Genomic DNA, 19,454 nt, shown 5'->3' with positions numbered 1-19,454 from the left:
TCAAACTTGTGATGCCTCAACCTCAGCCTCCCGGGAGCTGGGATTACCAAAAGAGACTTATTTGAGACTCTTCTTTACATTCCTCTGACAGAGCCTGGCATTCATACCAAACAGTACATAAAGTAAAAGAAAAACGAAATGAAATGGCTGGAAAGGGTTGAGCAAGTGAAAGGGGATGGGACGTGGAGACACATTTGGGTAAACTGTCCTTAATGGGCAAAAGTGAATACTGTCATCAATCACTTAAAACCAAAAAAACAAAAAAACCCAAAGTTTCCAGTTTATTTGTGACCATATTATTTTTGTATCTTCTTCTAAATAGGAAAAGTTAAAATATTAGCCTGAAAGTATTACTAGCACTCTTTAGACTGTATGGACATTTAATTAGATGATTAAAAAATTATTGGGAATATTGCACACATTTTAAATGTAACATATAAAATAATAGAATTTTAAAGGTAATTTCATTCTGAACCCTTATATTACAAATGAGGAAATTAAGCCCCAGAGAAGTTAAGCAAATAATAGATCATACTACCAGCTTGTGGCAGATAAGGAACTTAGACTCTTCTGTTCTGTCTCCAGGCAATGTTCTTTCTACCACAGTACACTACCTATTGCCAGTGACTATAACCTTTAGGCAAAATAATAATAGTAATAATAATTGTGATAATGATAATAAATTTTAAAACTGAGAAACCACACCCACTCACCCTCAAAAATAAACTTCATTTCTGCCTTCTCTTCCTCTCTGCTTGATATTAAATTATTCATGTCTCCACTAGCCAATGAAAACCCTTGAAATCTCCACGATTGGGACGCTGTAACACTTGGTGTATCTCATCACCTAATACTATACTTTGCCTAGAATAGGTACTTAAAAAATGTTAATTAAATTGAGTTGGAATGCCAAAAAAAGATTTAGTAATGACCTATCTTATTACTTCTTGTATATTATCATTTTATCTGAAATATTCTCTTCCTTTTCATCATCACTAATATTACACCATGTCAGACTAACAAATTGGACTTTGAATCTCATCCCCTTCCCTCTGCCTGATAATGTCAAACTCGGGACCTTGCACTTGCGAGGCAGGCAGTGGAACCACTGAGCCAAATCCCCAGCCTTGATAATGTTCCTTTTGCACATGGCCACATGAGTAATGTTTTACACATAAATCCAATAGAGATTAGACCCTCTGGTTAAAATGCTTCAATTTCTTTATTATTTCATTCAGTTTATACACTGAAGTTGAGTCAGGTACTCACTGAATACTGGGGATAAAAGAAAGAACAACTTAGATAAGGAACCTTCCACTAGTTTATATGGTAAATGGGGGGTATACTTTAGCACTAGCAATCCCAATTCAGTGGAGTGTTTCAAAGGAGGAAGACCAGGGTGCTGTGGGAGCACAAAAAGAGTTCCTAACCCTGAGAGTTGGTGGTAATGGGTGGTAGGGTCAGAGAAGGTTTCCTACAGGGCATCGCCTTAAGCTAAGATTGAAAACTAATGGGAACCAAGGAGAAGACAGGGAAAGAGGATTCCACACAGAAAGAATAGCATGTTCTAGGATAAGGAGATGGGTGCGGGACTGTGTTAAGGATCTGAGTGTAAGTGAACACGGCCAGAGGGTACATAGATAATGATGAGTCTCTAGAGGACAGGAAGACCACATTATGCAGGACCTTTGGAAGGAGATTCAAATATTTGGACTTGATATAAGGATATGGGGCCTTTGAAAGACTTTAAGCAAGGGCAGCATCATCAGTTTTAAGTTTTAGAGTTTCATTGATATCTGGGTGAAATTTGGGAGATACTGTAGCCAGAGTTTAGTTGCTGATAAAATACACCATTCTAATTGATACAGACAGAAGTAGTCTAAAAATGATTAGAGTTGCTGGAGGAGCAAAATCTAGACTGAGCTTCCAGGAAAACTGTCCAGAATAACACTGCAGAACTTGACTGCCAGAGAGCTGTTGCCTCTGCTGTGATCAGTGAGTTGGAATATTAAGATGCTGTTTCCATGTAACTGCTGGCTCCAGGACTATCCCTCCTCTGCCATGATCTGGAAATCAGAGAGCTGCTGCCAGCAAAAAGGATTCTCTTTTCACTCGTGTCCCTGGGGACTGGACACTGAATTCCCTCTACAACTGCCGCTGAGAGCCAGATGCTTCCACAACTCTGCCAACAGAAATAGCAGAAGCAAAGCCCCCTCTTCATGATACATCACTTCCACCTTCCAAATCTTGCATGGGTGCATCTGATTGTTGGAATCTGTACCACAACTAGAAGCCTAGTGAAGGAATGTAGCTTTTAGATTCCTGAAGGAAGTACCACCGGGAAGTTGGAATGGAGATTCCCAGTGTCCTCTGCAGAGGTGAGGACTAGTGGCCAAGAAGCCAATTGTGAGGCTGTTGAAGAAGTCACATGAGAGGTGAAGGTTGCCTGAGGAATGAAGAGAAAGCCACCGATTACAGAGTTTAGGAGGTAGGTTTGATTGGTGTAGGTTGCTTTGATGTGGCAGCAGGATAAAGTTAAGTATACACAGAAAGTCAAGAATATACTGGAGGATAATTCTCTGAAAGAAGGAATCCAGGAAGAAGACTGCTGATAAGATGATGAGCTCATTTTGCAACCTCCAAATTCAGCTTTTTGTGGGGCCTCCAAGTGGACAGTGGAAATTGCTGATACAGGTTTAAAGGCTCCAGAGTGAGATTGGAGCTGGAGCTAGATTTGTGAATCATCTGCAGAGAGCTGGTAAATAAAGCTGAGGAGAAGGATGAGATCATTCCAGGGGAATGTATACAATAATAATATAGTTTTTTAAAGTACTGTGGAAAGCAGAAATATAAGCTGGTTCCCATGATGCTCCCTACCTAATGTTACTGACATGAGTATGTTAGGTTATGTGGAAAAAGGGAATTTGCAGATCTAATTAAATTCACTAATCAGTTGACCACAAGATTAGAGAATTATCCAAGTAGGCCTAACCTAATCATACAGGGCTCTCTTTAAAGAAGAAAAAAATTTTCTCCAGTTCATAGAAGTCAGAGATTTGAAGCATAAGGTGAGTTCAACAAAAGAGGATTTATTCATTGCTGCAATAAAAGGGGCTACACAGGAGGACCTGAGAATGGCCTCGAGGAAGTGGGAATGAAACCAGTTGATAGACAACAAAAAATCAGGCACCTCAGTCCTACAATAACAATCTACGAATAACCTGAATGAGCTTAGAGTTCCAGATGACCACATAGCCCCAGCTGGCAGTTTGTTTTCAGCCTTGTGAGACCTGAGCAAAAGACCCAGCTTACCCATGCCTGGACTCCTGATCCACAGAAACTGAGAAGTAGTCAGTTGATGTTTTAAGCTGCTGTGTTTATGTCAGTTTGTTACACATTAATAGACCATTTATACAGATGACCAGGATACAGATCAGAATACTAACATAGGGGGCAGGCCACAGAAGCACATCAAAAGAAGACACAAGAGGAGATCCAGAAGCATGTAGTCATAAAGCCAAAGGAAGAAATTTTGATAACCAGAAGAAAGTTGTCAAATGTGCCACATATTGCTGGAAATTCAGGAGAATTCAGGAGAAAGAAAGGGTTCACTGGATTTTTTAAAAAGCCATTTGAGTGAAGTGATGGCTAGAAATAGCCATTGCAACACATGAAAGGAGAAGTGGAGACAGTGCTTTTAGACTTAAAAAGGAGGGAAACAGAGAGGGAGCTAGAGGGGGAGTGGGGCACAAAGAGGTGCTGTTGCCTGAGGTGGGAGATGCATGTTGATGCAAAGGAGTCAGTAGAGATGGAGAAGTTGAAGACATGGAAAAAAAGCAAAAACTCGATACTACAGAGACACTAAGTAAGGAGATGATGCAAACAAGAGTGCAGGTAGAGAAACTTGAAATGAAAGAAGGGGCATTTCTTACATTTTGCTCAGAACAATAAATGATAGGGGATGTTATGGTTTGTATCTAGATGTCTCCCCAAAGCCTCATATGCTCTAGGGGGCGGCTTTGAGGAGGCAACTGGATCATGGGGGCATGATACCCATGAGTGTATTAGTCCACTGATAAGTTTATAGCTAAATGTGACTTGGGAGGTGAAGCCTGGTTAGAGGAGGTGGGTCACTGGGGGCGTGGCCTGGAAGGGTCTATCTCTCTCCCTTCTCCATTGATCTGTCTCTCTGCTTCCTGCCACCATGCCATGAGCAATTGTCCTTTGGTATGCCCCTTGGAGTCAACAGTTTATGGACTGAAACCTGTACAAAATGTGAGCTAAAATAAACCTCTCCTCCTTTAACTGTGGATGTCAGGTATTGTGTCTCAGCAATGAGAAAGTAACTAAGACAGAGGAAGAAGAAAGGACATAGGCATAAGCATATAGTTTTAAGCATATAGTTTGATGGTAGGAACAGAGCCCTTTCCAGAGCCTGTAAGATTATCGGCTGAATGTGAAAAGGGAGGTGAAGGTGGAAATAGGTTGGAAAGTGTGGAACAGGTTTCTGCTAAAGACTTTGGAGAATTGGACAGAGTTTCTGGAGCAATATGGAAGGATAACAGAAGGCACTGAGAGTGCAACTGAGATGAGATGGATAATTGAGTCACTATGTATGATTGGTTGCATTGATGAAGGGTTGAGATGTGCCAGAGATTCAAAATGGAAGGGTGAGAGGCTGAAGTGATGAAGCGTGGAATTTAAGCATGACAAAGAAAGCAGTGAAAATGAAACTGGGGAGGTGCAAGGCAGGGAGGGAGGCTGGGGATGCTAATAAAGCAAAAAGTAATGGGGTTGAGGGAGAGGAAGATTCCATGCCTTCTAAGTCCAGGTTACCATTAGAGCAACAGGGAGAGATATCTGGAAGTATCAGGAGTTGTGTTCTGAGAGAGAGAGAGAGAGAGAGGAGAGAGGAGAGAGAAATGCATTGTTTCCGAGGCAGGAAGGCTGAGGGGGTCAGGTGAGGTGTGCACAAAACAAGGATAGAGTGGGTGGTTGAATGGAAAGGAGAGAAAGGTCACTGGAGAAGGGAAGATGAAGGAAGAGACTCACTGGGCATTGAGTGGTGGGTTATCCACTTGATCATCATAATCATTTGGAATGTTAACAGGTAGCAGGTTAGGGTACAGCACTTGGCTAGCATGCATGAGCACCACAAAAAAATTAAAAAGAAAGGTAACAGTGATCCAGTTGCTAAAGACTCCAAAGAAAGAGAGGGACTGGTATAATGGTAACAGGAAGAGTAGAGTGTGATTTTAAAAAAAAATCTTTATTAACCAGGTGTAGTGGCATATGCTTATAATCCCAGCTACTTGGGAGGCTGGGGCAAGAGGATCAAAAGTTCAAGGACAGCCTGGGCAACTTAGCAATTTAGCAAGACCCTGTCTCAAATAAAAAGGGTTGGGGATTTAGCTCAAGGGTGAAGTGCCCTTGAGTTTGATTCCCAGCACTGAAAGATAGATAGATGATAGATAAATAGATATAAAAATAGCTTTATTGAAGTATAACTTACATGCTATTGCCGGGGATTTAGCTCAGTGGTGCCACCATCTGCCTCACAAGCACAAGGTCCCAAGTTCGATCCCCGGTACCAAAAAAAAAATGTACATGCTATTAAATCCCCCATTTCTGCAATATGTAATTCACTGGCTTTAAGTATGATAAGAGAGTTGTGTGTCTATCAGTACAGTCAATTGCAGAACATTTTCATCAGTCCAAAAAGAAACCCCATATCTCTCAGCCTACAATCTTCCTGTCCTTGGAATCCCTGGAAACCACTAATTTGCTTTCTATCTGTTCTGGTGATTCCATATAAATGGAATCGAGCAATATATGGTCCTTTGTGTTTGGCTTTTTTTTACTTCCTTTTACATTTTCAAGGTTCACCCATGTTGTAGTGTGTATCGGGGTTTCATTTCAGAGCACAATTTTAATAGGCAGACCTTAAAGGAGCTTAGTGGAAGATTCAAGGCCTAACACTTCCCTTGGACACCAAGTCAGCTCTGGTCATTAATATTCAGTGCTAAATTGTTATAAGTACCTCTTTCTCTTGAGAGTATCTAAAATAAGTCAATATTAAATGCTACTGCTTGCTTCTTCCTTGCCTAGCCCCAGCAGTAAATATAACTGAACGCTTTGCTTGATTCCAAAAACTGAGTCAGTCATTGTTGGTTCATGTTAACTACTTGCCTAAGAAACACATTCATCTTATAGAGGAGATAATGAGCAAAACTGGCAATGCCCTAATAAGCTCTAAATTAAGCATACATAATGTTTAACAAAATATAAGAATCAGCAAAAAATTTTTTCTACTTATTGATCATTAGTGTTAATGAGAACAGCAGCAAGTGGCTTTGTTCCTGTTCACTTAGAAAGTATAAAAACAAGGTAAGCAAGCAATTAGAAAGGTTAATGTGAAGATTCAGTTTTCATCCTGATAAATGGAATAATTTATTTCCTAGCCTATTGACCTTGGAAGACCTCAATGGCTTCATCTTCTCTGGTTTTTGGCTAATTTTCAACCATTATTGGTAACCGAAACTGTGGAAATGGAATCAGAGCCCACTAAAAGCAATAAAACTGAATGAATACATTTACCTCCAGGAAATTTCTATTACAAATAAACAAAAGGGACTGTTGTGTGTATGAAGGGACTAGAGTTCCTTATTAATAATAAAGTATTTTAGTCCATTTGGGCAGCTATAATAGGTTATCATAGATTGGGTGGCTTAAACAACAAATGGTGAGCTGGGGGTGTAGCTCAGTGGTAGAGAGCATGCTTAGCATGCATAAGGCCTAGAGCTCAATCCCCACCACCAAAAACAAACAACAAAAGCAATAAATATTGCACTTCCTTTTCTTAGTTCTGGAGGCTGGGACATTAATGCTCAAGGTGCCAATACAGCTGTTGTCTAGGGAGGGCAATCTTCTTGGTTTGTGGATACAGTCTCACTGTATCCTCACAAGGTAGAGAGATGGAGAGAGGGCAGGCAAGCTCTCTTCAGTCTCTTCTTATAAGGGCATTAATCCCATCTGTCTTAGTTACTTTCTCATCGATGAGACACAATACCCGAGACCCACAAATTAAAGGAAAAGAGGTTTACTTTAGCTCACAGTTTGTAGAAGTTTCAGTTCCTGCTCAGCTGGCTCCAAGGCAGGGAGCATGGCAGAGGGGTGTGACAGAGGGGAAGCAGCTCACCAACAGCAGCAGGTGGCAGAGAGATCAAGGGAGAAGGGAGGGAGATATATCCTTCCAGGTCACGCCCGCCAGGTCATGACCTATATCCTATGACCAGGCTTTACCCTCCAACATCACATATAGCTAAAAATTTAGTGGAGCAACCCACTGCTGAGTATTATGCCCCCATGATCTAATCAGCTCCCAAAAGCCCCACCTATGAACACAGGAGGCTTTGGGGGGACATCTAGATATCAACCATAACATTCTTCCCTGGCCCCCAAAATATGCATGCACATCCCTTTTTGCAAAATATATTTAGTCCATCTCTAAGAGTTGCCAAAGTCCTAACAGTTTCAGCATTGCTGAAAAGTCCAAAGTCTCCTCTGAGATTTAAGGCAAACTCTTACCTGTGAGTCCCTGTAAAAAATGAAAAGAAAGTTAAACACTGCTAGCATTCAAAGACACAGGGTAAACATTTCTGTTTCAAAAGGATAAATGGAGGATAGAAAGAAATGGGACCAAAGCAAGACTGAAACCCAGCAGGGCAAACATCATGTCCTGTAATTCCACATCCAGCACCTGGGGCAAGTTGTGGTGAGAGGTGAACTCCAAAGGGCTTGGGTGGCTTTGCCCCTATGGCACTGCTAGTAATTGTAGCTCTCATGGCTTCTCTCTTGAGGCTGGCTTTGCTCACTCCTTGCAGCTTTCCTCACGATCTATGTTCCTGGCTTTTCCAACCTTCTGGAATCTCTACTGTACCTTCAGCTCCACCCTCACAGCTTCACACACTGCCCTCTCAGGGACATACAGCCTGGCCTCCCAGGCCTTCTTCAGAAATCTCAGTGGAAGCTGTCCTGACCAAAATTTTGCATTCTGCATATGCATAAAACCAGCACCACATGGATGATGCCAAGGTCTGGCTCCAGCTGGAGCAGTAGGCAGGCTTTCTTCTGTCATGGGTGTAGAGGCCTCTGAGTACCTAGATGGCTGAATGCTATGAACCGAATCCCAAGGAACAAATTTCCTAGGTGGCCACCTTTGTGGAGTATAGTGTTCTAGAGGTCTTTTCTAAAGTAAAGTCTTTCACTCTTGCAATTTTCAGCCTGCAAAGGGTAGGGCCTGACTGGTTCCTCACTTTCCCTCAAGGCATTTTTCCTATTGTCCTGTAGTTTAATATTTGCATTCTTTTTTGAGCTAATCTTTTCAGTAACTAAACTCTCCTCTGCTCCTTTGCTGGCCCCAACTTTACAGGAACTTCCTTTCTGGTGAAACTCAGAACTTTTTAAAACATTCAGTGTGCCTTGTGCTCTTGATTCTCAAGGTAGAGGTGACTAAAAGCCCTCACCAGTAACCATGCCACCACCTCAACATTAGACTGCCTTGAAATTTCTTCCACCAGATTAATTAATCCACTACCCTTAATCTTAAACTCCTGCAAAGTCTCTGGACATGAGCAAAATGCAGACAAGTATTCTGCTAGAGCATAACACACATGGCCAGGACTCCAACTGCTAATGGAGTCCTTCCCAACTAAAACCTCTTGAGCTTGGTCTTTTCTGGCTGCATTATTGCAACGTTATGGTCATCTGAGCTCTGAACAGAACCTCCCATCAAGATTGGCTCACAGCAGTCTAGGACTGATTCTCCAGCTGGCATCCCCAAACCTTTCTAAACTCCTTCCATAAGCCAGTTCCAAAGACTTCTGAACCGCTTGATCAGGTAGTGTCACTGCAATGACCCCACTCTCAGCACCAAAATTTGTCTTGTTTACTTCTTGTCACTGAGACTCAGTACATCACACCCACAAGTTAAAGGAGGAGAGGTTTATTTTAGCTTACAGTTTGTAGAGGTTTCAGTCCATAGTCAGCTGATTCTAAGGCAAGCTGGCATGGCAGAGGGGCATGGCAGAAGGGAAAGAACTCACAGTATGGCAGCAGGAAGCAGAGAGAGAGATCAAGGGTGGAGGAAGGGAAATACATTCTTCCAGGCCACATCCCTGGCGACCCACCTCCTCGGACCAGGCTTTCCCTCCTAACATCACATTTAGCTATAAACTCATCAGTGTACTAATCCACTGATGAGTACCATGCCCCCATGATCCAACCACCTCCCAAAGGCCCAACCTATGAGCACATGAAGCTTTGGGGAGACATCTAGATATAAACCACAACACCATCATGAGAGAGAGCACCACCATTAGAACCTAATTACATTCCAGAGGTTAAATATCATCACTTTGGGGATTAAGGTTTCGACATATGAATGTTTTGTTTTGTTTTGTGACAAGGTCTTGCTATGTAGTCCATACTGGCTTTGAATTCACTATGTAGCCCAGGATGGCCTCAAATACATAGTGCTCCTCCTGCCTCAGCCTCCTGAGTGCTGGAATTACAAATATTTGCCACCACAACTCACTCAACCTATGAATTTTGAGAGGACATGAATATTGAGTCCATAGCATGGAGAAAGTAACCCAGGAGACCAAATTTGCTGGTGAAAAGGGCTGAAGCTTTCTGAGGAGCTTGGATTATGAAAGATATGTAAAAGCCTGGAAAGAGGAAGATAGCAATCAAAGATTCAAACCACTAGAACAGTACAGACCTGTAACAATAATGCAAAAAAGACTATGAAGAATGGAATCTCATTGAGGGGTATTTGAAGGTTCACTGATGCAGTGGAATCTGTTTTGTTTGCCCAGTATCCCTGACTTCTTTTGGAAACAGTACCCTCATTCTTTGTGGAAACCGCCCTCCACTTATCACCATTACTTCCATCTAAGATGAAAATTAAAATGGGCTGGGAATGTTGCTCAGTGTTAGAGCACTTTCCTAGAAAATGCAAAGCCCTAGGTTTGAGTACCAGCATTGCAAAACAAAATGTAAACAAAACTGAAAGATTATAAATCTTTAGGTTTGGACAAATCATATCTAAGAATATGAAAACAATATTCAAAAGAGATCTATAAAATATTGTCTGCAATCTATGGGAAATAGAAGCACTTCCTGAAGACAGGAAATGGGTGTCTTGGTTTTCAAAAATAGGGAGAAGGGGGCCAGGGCTTTAGCTCAGTGGTTCTGGCACCTGCCTCGCAAGTGCAAGGTCCAGAGTTCAATCCCCAGTACCAAAAAAAAAAAAAAAAAGGAGAAGGTAGATGATGCAAATATTTATCAAGTATTTCAATGTTAATTCTCTTTTAAAACATCAAATGGGTCGTGTGTGAGTGTCCAGGGAGGAGAGAAGAGGTAACCTTTTAAAGAACAGCATGAATTTACTAAGAAAAGCATGATGAACAGGTTTTGGTTTCTTTTGTGATATGTTTGTTAGTAGACAAAAGGAATCCCACGAACACAGACTTTCTGTATTTTCACAAGGAATTTTTGGAAGTCTTTCATGGCTTCCTTGTGGAAAAGCTAAAGCAACTGGGTAGATGATAATTTAGCAGCATGACCACTCTATCCTTAAAATGCTGCTTAATGGATCTATCTTTGTCAAATCTGCAAATTTTGTCAACAATCTATACGGAACAGAGCTCTTTTCTTAGCATGGTCTTTTTCAACTGCTCTTTATATTTTAGCTATGGGTATGGGCTGAGTGGATCTGGTTATCAATATGTGGAGAACAAGAAGCAGGGAAGGAATGTGAATAACTCAGGTGACAAGACAAGGGCTAAACTGGCACTGGCCCAGAGATAATGTATCAGCCACCCAGTAACTTTTGGAATAAGGCAGGATAATGCATAAACGGCTATGTCTGTTAAAATGAAATTTAAATAGGACAAGTTTAGTGTTCTCTCCTTGGAACCAAAGCTAAGGATGTGGAGAACTTGCTAAGTAGCAGCATGTTGAAAAAGAGACTTGAGGATATTAGTGGCCCGAATTAAGTAACAGCCAAAAGTATGATGAGGCTGCAACAGAGGGGAAAAACCAAAACCAAAGGATTTCTAGGCTGTTTAAATAGAAATATAGTATTCTGACTGTCTTATGCCTTAATAATGAATCTTCCCATGCTTTGATTTATTATGTTCAATTCTGGGAAACATATTTCATGAGGACAGAGATCAACTTCAACACCTTCATAAGAGTCATATCATATAGTGTTATAAATCATGACAATGAACAACAGCCAAAACGAGTGAGGATAGTTTGCTCAGCAAATACAATATTTAGTGGCAAAAGACTTGTGCTTTTTTGGCATCTAAAGATAGGATAGAAGATAGGATTCTGTTTAGTTCCAAGAAGAAAACAAGTTCCAATGCATAAAAATTACAGGGTGGTAGATTTCAGATAAAATATAAACAAGTACTATATAATAATTAGGAGACTGAGATTAGAATTGGTGAGCTGTCAGTTACTAGAGATGTTCAAGGAAGGGCTGGCCAGTTCAAACTAAAGAGGACTTTGAATTCAGGTATCCTCCAAAGCCTGCTGCAAATATGCTGTTGTTTTGGTGCGTGCATGCGTGCGTGCGTGCGTGTGTGTGTGTGTGTGTGTATGTGTGTGTTTTCTCTAAACAGAAATGTAGTGTTTCGTGAGTTATGAGTCAGAAGTCCAGAGGTACAATAGGTACAATGGACTAAAAGGTCAATGTTGACTTCTTTTTCCCTTCTTCCATCTCCTCCTTTTCATCCTCCCCACCCCCCTTCTTGAGTCTTCTGTGTTTTTCATGGTCTTCTTATTTTATATCTCATTTATATTCATGATGCAACCTTGAATTGAAGTGATTTTCTTCCTCTTAAAATGAAAAACTTTCTTTCAATGGCATTGTTTTTCACTGTGGGTAGCTCCTAATTTAAGAGAATCATGTCAGGCATGGTGGTGCACACCTATAATCCCAGCACTCTGGAGGCTAAGGCAGGAGGATCACAAGTTTGAGCCCAGCCTGGGCAACTTAGTGACTTAGTGAGACCCTGTCTCAACATTTAAAAAAAATTTAAAAGGCTGGGGATGTAGCTCAGTGGTAGAGCACCCCTGGATCAATCCCTGGTGCTGGAGGAATAGAAAGCAGAGGATCATACCTTTTCACAACTGCTAAAGAAGCTATAACTCCATACTACAGTTCCATTATTCCAAATCCACAGTAAGTAAAATGGTTTCCTCATTCTTTTACTGACAGGACTTCTGCTTTACTGGGGATGGAACTCAGGGCCTCATGCATGCTAGGCAAGCACCCTACCATTGAGCTACATCTGCATTTCAGGACTTTGTTTTGGAAGGTATTTCGTGTTTGCCACAAAAGCTTGAACAAGTTTTGGGGGAGCCATACAGCAAACAGTGTCCCCTCCAGGTCAGGCCAACCCAGACTTTAAATCCTGGCTTTTCCACACACTTTGTCAGCTTGCTCAATTTCTCAGGTCCTCAGTTTCCTCGTCTGTTAAACAAGGTTAATAGCATACATATTTCAGAAAGTTGTTTTTTTTTTTCAGAAAGTTATTTTGAAGGTGAAAGAAAGCAAAGTATGCCAAGGACTTGTAATAATGCTTAGTATTATAATAGTCATACAATGGAATATAAATATTATTTTTCCTTTACACAGTAACTTTGCAACAGTTCTCAGCTCTCCTTGAAGTGATAGATCAAATTTAATTTCTTAGCACTGTAATCTTTAAATTTAAAAATGTTTGGTGCCAATTGTCTATTTATTTCTCTAACCTAACCATTTATCTACAGCTAAAATGTCTTAACTTCATAATTATTCAAAGGTTTGTTTTAAAAAATTGACATAACGTTAGCTAGTCTAAGACATGTGTTTAGCAGTAGTCATTTTTTTCCACCTGTCCTCCGTCTATGTTGGAAGCTACAGTATTTTTCCAAAAATACTTCATCCAGAGAAAAGCAACTGCAGAATTTCTGCCTCTGTAGCCTGCCCTAACCAAGATGAGGGCACTGACTGTTTCCTTCCTACACTTTGCAAAAATTGGCCACCTCTGTTTGATTTGAAGTCATGAGTCTGGATCACAGTGAGTGGTACACTCTACTTAATGAATCATTAGCAGAACAGAGAAAAGAACAGACTCAATTACATGCTGGGTTGGTTAACCAGCCTTTCCCTGAACATTGCCCTGCTCCAACCTATGCTGGAACAGGGAGGCTTTTATATAGCAACTACTCCCTCGCTAGTAGCTCTGTCTCTTGAACCTAAGACCCATATTCTATATTCTTGATTGATTTTAATCAGACTTGGCAGCCTTCTTAAGTACTGCAGCCATCTGCAAGTGGGATTAATGAGGGCTTTGTATAAATAACATAGTTACCGGGCTCTCTGCCTCGTTTTCCCCCCTTATCCTTGATTACATGCTCCATGTAATCACTACACTGCAGGCGTCAAACTCCTAGTGATGACCCTTCAGGGTCAGGCTCTTGGGGTTTGCTCAGAAGGTGTTAAGTCCAAGAGGTGAGGGGAAATGGAGGACAGAGAAACATATCAACAAATAATCAGGTGGTGATACATGCTGCTCTTCTGTCCCGGGCACCCAGGGCACCAGCCTTAGACTACTGGAGCTCTCTGTACGAGCTGTGTTCGCTCACACGATAGTGAATTTGATGACCCATAGAAATGTGTGGCCTTCCGAAAATCTGAACCCTTTTCAGCTCTTCAGAGAAGCCTCTTTGATATCCCCACACCATGTCCCCTCATGACAAACCTTTGTCTATCCACTCCTACTAGTCCAGAATACCTTTACAAGCAAGGCCCATGTCATTTCATTTCCTGCATTTCAGAGACCTAACACAGTGCTTAGAATATAAAGATTACTATAAAGATTGCTCAATAACTCTTCGTTGATTGCCTGAATGGGTAAGGGGAGAGTTGAAGCCCAAGTCTGATTGATTATAAAAATAATTACTGGGGCCGGGGATTTAGCTCAGTGGTTCCACCACCTGCCTTGCAAGTGCAAAGATCCGAGTTTGATCCCCCGTACCAAAAAAAAAAAAATTACTAAGTACCGTCACATACTAGGGGAGCCAGACATTTGAAAAATAAACACATAACTATGTCAGGCAGTAAGAAATGCCATGAGGTTAGAGGAAGGTAGTAACAATGGGAGACACACAATAAGCAGATAAACAAAAAGACCAGGAGGTAGTAGATACCTAGAGAGAAAAGGATGCTATTTTGAATACAATGGGCAGGGAAGGCCTTCCTGGGAAAGTGGTACTTGCGCACAGTTGTGAAGAAAGTGGAGGCCATAAGCTTTCCGGGAAGAGGGAACAGAGGCTTTTCAGGCCCAGAGCTTGGTGGGGGGAGTTTCTGCATGGCATTTTTGATATAAGGAATTGGAAGAGAGCTAATGTGGCCAGGGTAGAGTAAGCAGAGAGAAAAGCAGTAGGAGGCAAGATCAGAAAAAAAAAGAAGACACAATTGAAAGATGCAGCATCTGTTGTCTGTAAGTATGGGTTTGGGTCCAAGTGAATATGATAAACAGAGAAAACTTACCAAGGAGACCTTAAATATCTAAGAAATGCCAGAGGAAAGGGAAAGGGAGTCCTCATTCTGAAAAAAGTGACGATACCAAAGTAACAATGTCGTGTACTTGATGTTATTCCCAGGTAATGGATTACAGTAGTGGGAGTTGAAATAGCGGGGTCACAAAGAACAGCACATCATGTCATTAAGTTTCCTTTAATCTGTACCTTCATTAATGATGTTAGGCTAGTTGATCAAAGTAATGTGGCACAAACAGTGTACAGAGATTTCTGCAAACCATTTGGCAAGATCTTGTGAACAGGATGGACAAACATGCTTTATATAAGGATGATTTTGTGTTTTTTTCCTCTTTTTTTCATGGTTGGTAAAATGCATATAACACAAAATTTGCCATTTTAATTATTTTATTTTTTATTAGTATATGTTTGTGATTCATAATGAATATATTTATTGTAGGATACTGGTACGTATACATGTTGCATCTTGATTCTTTTTTACTTCCCCGTCCTCTTTCCTCCATCCCCAGAGCCATTTTAATCATTTTAAAGTGTATAATTCAAGGACTAGAGATGTAACTTAGTAATAGAGTGCTTGCCTTGCATGTATGAGGCCCTGGGTTCAATCTCCAGCACTACAGCAATAATAGTAAAGAATAAATAAATATGATGTACAATTTGGTGATATTAAGTACCTTCACAGCAGCCTTCACTGCTCTGGTTCCAGAATCTTTTCATCATCTATTAACAGTGATTCCCCATTATCCCCTTCCCTCTGGTCCCTGACAACTACTAATCTATTTTCTGTCTCCATGGCCTTGCCTATTCTGGACATTTCATATAAATTGAATCATGCAATATGTGACCTTTGTTTGTCTGGCTTCTTTCACTTAGTATAATGTTTTTAAAATTCACCCATGTTGTAGCATGGATCAGTAGTACTTCATTCTTTTTCATGGCTGGAAAATATATTCCATTGTATGGCTAGACCATATTTTGTTTATACATTCATTTTTTTTTTCATGTCTCAGGCAAGCTTTATTCTTTGACTCCCCTATCCCGGAATGGAATTGTTGCATCTCACCCAAAAGTGACAGGTATTTGGGGAGTAGAGCTGTTGGGAGGGAGTTGTCAATCTTCACAAATCAATGTAGCTGGTATGTAGTGACTCCATTAAGCCTCAAGCACTTGGCCTAGCAGACTGGGGAATGATCAGAATAGACTTGCCAGAGGTCCCCAGAGCGTTACAATCCCAAGGTTCAGGAGGTATAGATAATAAGGGAAAAGGCTATTTCCTATTTCTGTCCACTTTAGAAGCAGCAGATGGTGTTTTATTTTGCTTTGATTGGTTTCTTAAAAATTACCTAGGAAATGGAAAGCTTGTAAATGTTCACCGGTGAGTTGCTGAATTGCTACCCCAAGTGGTTTCCTTTACTACCTATCGCTTAACCTGAAATATTAGATCAAAAGGTTCAAATCTCCAGAATTCAACCAGGCTGACAATCTGCCTATCCCTCAAGCAATTACCAGTTTTAAAAAACAAAATTAAGTAAACAAGAGCTTTCCCCAAATAGGCTCATTACCAGTTAGCTTTGTATGACCTTGTCCTAAGAAAGCCACATTTCATTAGAAAACATTACTGCTTAGGGCAGTTAAAGTTCTTCCCTTGCCTTGAGGGGCTGTTTCCATTCTTTAACCTCTGAAATGATTATCTTGTGTTTGTGCTAAAAACTCTGAAGGACATCGGGCTCATTCTTATAAAACTCGAAGAAAATGGCAACCTGGTGTCTAGTTCGGGGGTTAGCAGGTGATGACGGATGGCTGGCGGTCTTCCTCTTCCTTGGTGTCATTCCACAAGATGGGTTCTGTGGTGTCGCATGAGGTGTGAGTTAGAAATGAAAGCCGCACCACATTTCTCACACTCATAGGGCTTCTCCCCAGTGTGGGTCCTCTGGTGCACAGTGAGGCTCGATCTTTGCCTGAAGGCCTTGCCACACTCGTGACATGCATAAGGTTTTTCACCGTTGTGGATTCTCTGGTGAATCAGTAGGTATGAGCTACATGTGAAGGCCTTCCCATACTCATTACACACGTATGGAAGGTCTCCACTATGGATTCTCTGGTGGACAATAAGGCAAGAGAGCTGACTGAAGGCTTTCCCACACTCACTGCAGTCATACGGTTTCTCTGCAGTGTAGATTCTCTGGTGTACGATGAGATGTGAAAAGCAACTGAAGGCTTTTCCACACTCTTTGCACTCATATGGCTTCTCACCAGTATGGCTTCGCTGATGCACGATAAGATTTGCACTCTGAGTGAAGGCTTTGCCACAGTCATTACAGGCAAAGGGCTTCTCCCCAGTGTGGATTCTCTGGTGGACAATAAGGTTTGAGCTCCAAGTAAACGTTTTCCCACATTCATTGCACTCGTAACATTTTTCAGTAATGTGGACCTTCTGGTGCCGGGCTAGTTGCGAGCTGTAACTAAAGGCTTTCTCACATTCCCTGCACTTGAAGGTTTTTTCTAAGGAGTGGATCTTCTGGTGTACAGTCAGATTAGAACTCTGTGTGAAAGCTTTCCCACATTTTGCACACAAATACGGTTTCTGTCCAGTGTGGATTCTCTGATGCACCACAAGGTTTGCGCTCTGAATGAAGGCCTTCCCGCACTCATGACACTCAAAGGGCTTCTCCCCCGTGTGGATCCGCTGATCCACAACAAGGTTTGCACTCTGACTGAAGCCCTTGCCACACACACTACATGTAAAAAGTTTTTGCCCAGGTAGGATTTTCTGGTTTTTAACAGAGCCAGAACCAAGGCTGTATCTTCCCCCAGACTTCTTACATTTCTGGTCTTCTTCTTTGAAGCTTTCAGGTAAGTGACAGTCCTTTGTTGTCACTTGTCTGAAGTCTTTCTTTTCCCTCTTTATTCTCTGCCCCTTTAACATGTTTCCTTTTTCACAGGCTTCTCCTAACTCAGGTTCCTGAGGCTCAGGTTTCTGGATTCCTCCTGATAGTATGAGGGTTTTTCAGCTTCTTCACACATTTCAGTTTTGGGAATAAGTAACTGTAGGTTCTTGGTTTTAGCACCTCAGCTAGCTTCTCTTGCAGGCTCACCAACCTAATAAGTTCAGGTTCCCATGAGTCTCCAGCGTCTCACTCTTGGTCAGAGTCCCTGGGAAGGAGCTGCCAGAGGCTGCAGCAGCAGGAGCTTCCTGTGTTGCTTTTAGGACCACTGCCATGTCCCAGAATATGCTGTGACCCTTTTTCTCCTCTTCTGATAAACCAAGGCCTGGCTGAGGACCCTTTCCTGGGGCCCAGACCTTGATGTTCTCAGTGTGCACTTGTTGGCCGGATGCCTGACTTGGAAAATTTTCATCCTCTTCCTCTTCCTTTTTCACCTTCACTGGGGCCCAAGGTGCTAGGGCCATGGCCTCTTTCAGTTCTGCAGTCATCTTGCTTAGCAGGGCAACTCCTGAAGCTGGGGGCTGCCCAGGAGAGGTCAAGCCCCATCGAACCTATAAGCTTCAAAAGCTTCTCCTTGAGTCTCTTCCCAGGATGGGCACTGCCGTGAGGGCCGGCGGCCGACTCCGCAGAAGATGCGAGCGTACTGAGCTCCACTCTAGTCAGCTCGAGAACCTATACATTCATTTGTTGGACATTTCCAGTTGTTTCCACCTTTTGGCTATTGTGAATCATACTGCATATGAATATTGGTGTGTAAATTTTTGTTTGATTATCTGTTTTTAATTGTTTTGGGAATAAACCTAGGAGTATAATTGCTGGATCATATGGTAATTCTATGTTTATCCTTTTGAGAAACTACAAAACTTTTCCACAGCAGCCATACCACTTTACAATGTGTGAGGGTTCTAATTTTTCCACATCCTCACCCACACTTGTTTTTTTTTTTTTGGTAGCTATCCTAGTGGATGTGAAGTGATGGTATCTCACAATGGTTTTGATTTGCATGCCCTAGTAGCTAATGACATTGAGTATCTTTTATGAGTGTGTTGGTCATTGCTATAGCTTTTATGGGGAAGTAACTATTCAAGTGTTTTGTGCATTTTTATTGGTTTTTGTTGTTGTTGAGTTATAAAGTTTTTTTTTATATTCTTGATATTAGAACTTTATCGGATACATAACTTGAAAATATTTTTCCCATTCTGTAGGTTGTCTTTTAACTTTCTTTATGGTACACTTCACTATAGTTTTTAATTTTGATGAAGTCCAGTGTGTCTCTTTTTTTCTTTTATTTCTTGTGATTTTTGGTGCCATGTCCAAAAGTCCATTGCCAAACCCAAAGTCATGAAGAATCACTCCTAAGTTTTCTTCTAAGAGTTTTGTAGTTTAAGGCACCCTACCCTCACAGTTACTGTACATATTCGTGGAGAAGGTGGAAAGGGTTGGTAACATCTTATCTGTCATGTAACAGTGGGAAGGCTGGCCTGGTCAGGCAGAGGAAGGGACTCCTGGGTAGAGTAACATCCTTCTGTTGGAAGCCCACTAGGGGAGTTGGCTTCCTAGGACTCATTTGGCCGGAAGACTTGCAGATCTTCTAGGAACTCAAGTAAATACAAGTTTTCTTTCAGTGGAAGAAATTAGTTAGATTTTCAGAAGATTTCTAACTCTAGAAATAGGTCAGAGATAAGAGAAAACATTAAGTGTTAATAGGCAGATTCCAAAAAGTAATACAGAGCCAATAAAGCAGCTCTACGGAGCACTCAATGTGCACATAGTAAGGAGTGCTCAGAGAAAATCCCAAGAGGTGATTGATGGGGAGCCACTTGGCTGCTTTCCCAAGCCTTGCAAGAATGGCTTGACTTGGCCTGGGATCGTGAGCAGACTTTGTAGGAG

General features: G+C 41.4%; 2 protein-coding genes across 2 annotated transcripts in view; one reads left to right on the top strand and one right to left on the bottom strand.

Annotated features, from left to right (window-relative positions):
• Positions 1–19,454, top strand: part of LOC110345961 (uncharacterized) — a 147,658-nt gene that overhangs the window by 6,684 nt on the left and 121,520 nt on the right. The window lies entirely within an intron of this gene.
• Positions 15,553–18,187, bottom strand: LOC106007840 (uncharacterized). The gene is given in 3 exon segments (XM_087193695.1): positions 15,553–17,619; positions 17,622–17,687; positions 17,719–18,187. Coding segments are annotated over 3 exon segments (1,575 nt in total). The 5' UTR covers positions 18,053–18,187; the 3' UTR covers positions 15,553–16,444.

Source organism: Heterocephalus glaber, unplaced genomic scaffold (genome assembly GCF_053883595.1).
Source record: "Heterocephalus glaber isolate CG9 unplaced genomic scaffold, H.glaber_assembly_v1.0 deba00001594, whole genome shotgun sequence".
NCBI lineage: Eukaryota > Metazoa > Chordata > Mammalia > Rodentia > Bathyergidae > Heterocephalus > Heterocephalus glaber.
Note: the sequence above shows the minus strand (reverse complement) of the source record. Positions and strands in the feature narration are given on the sequence as shown.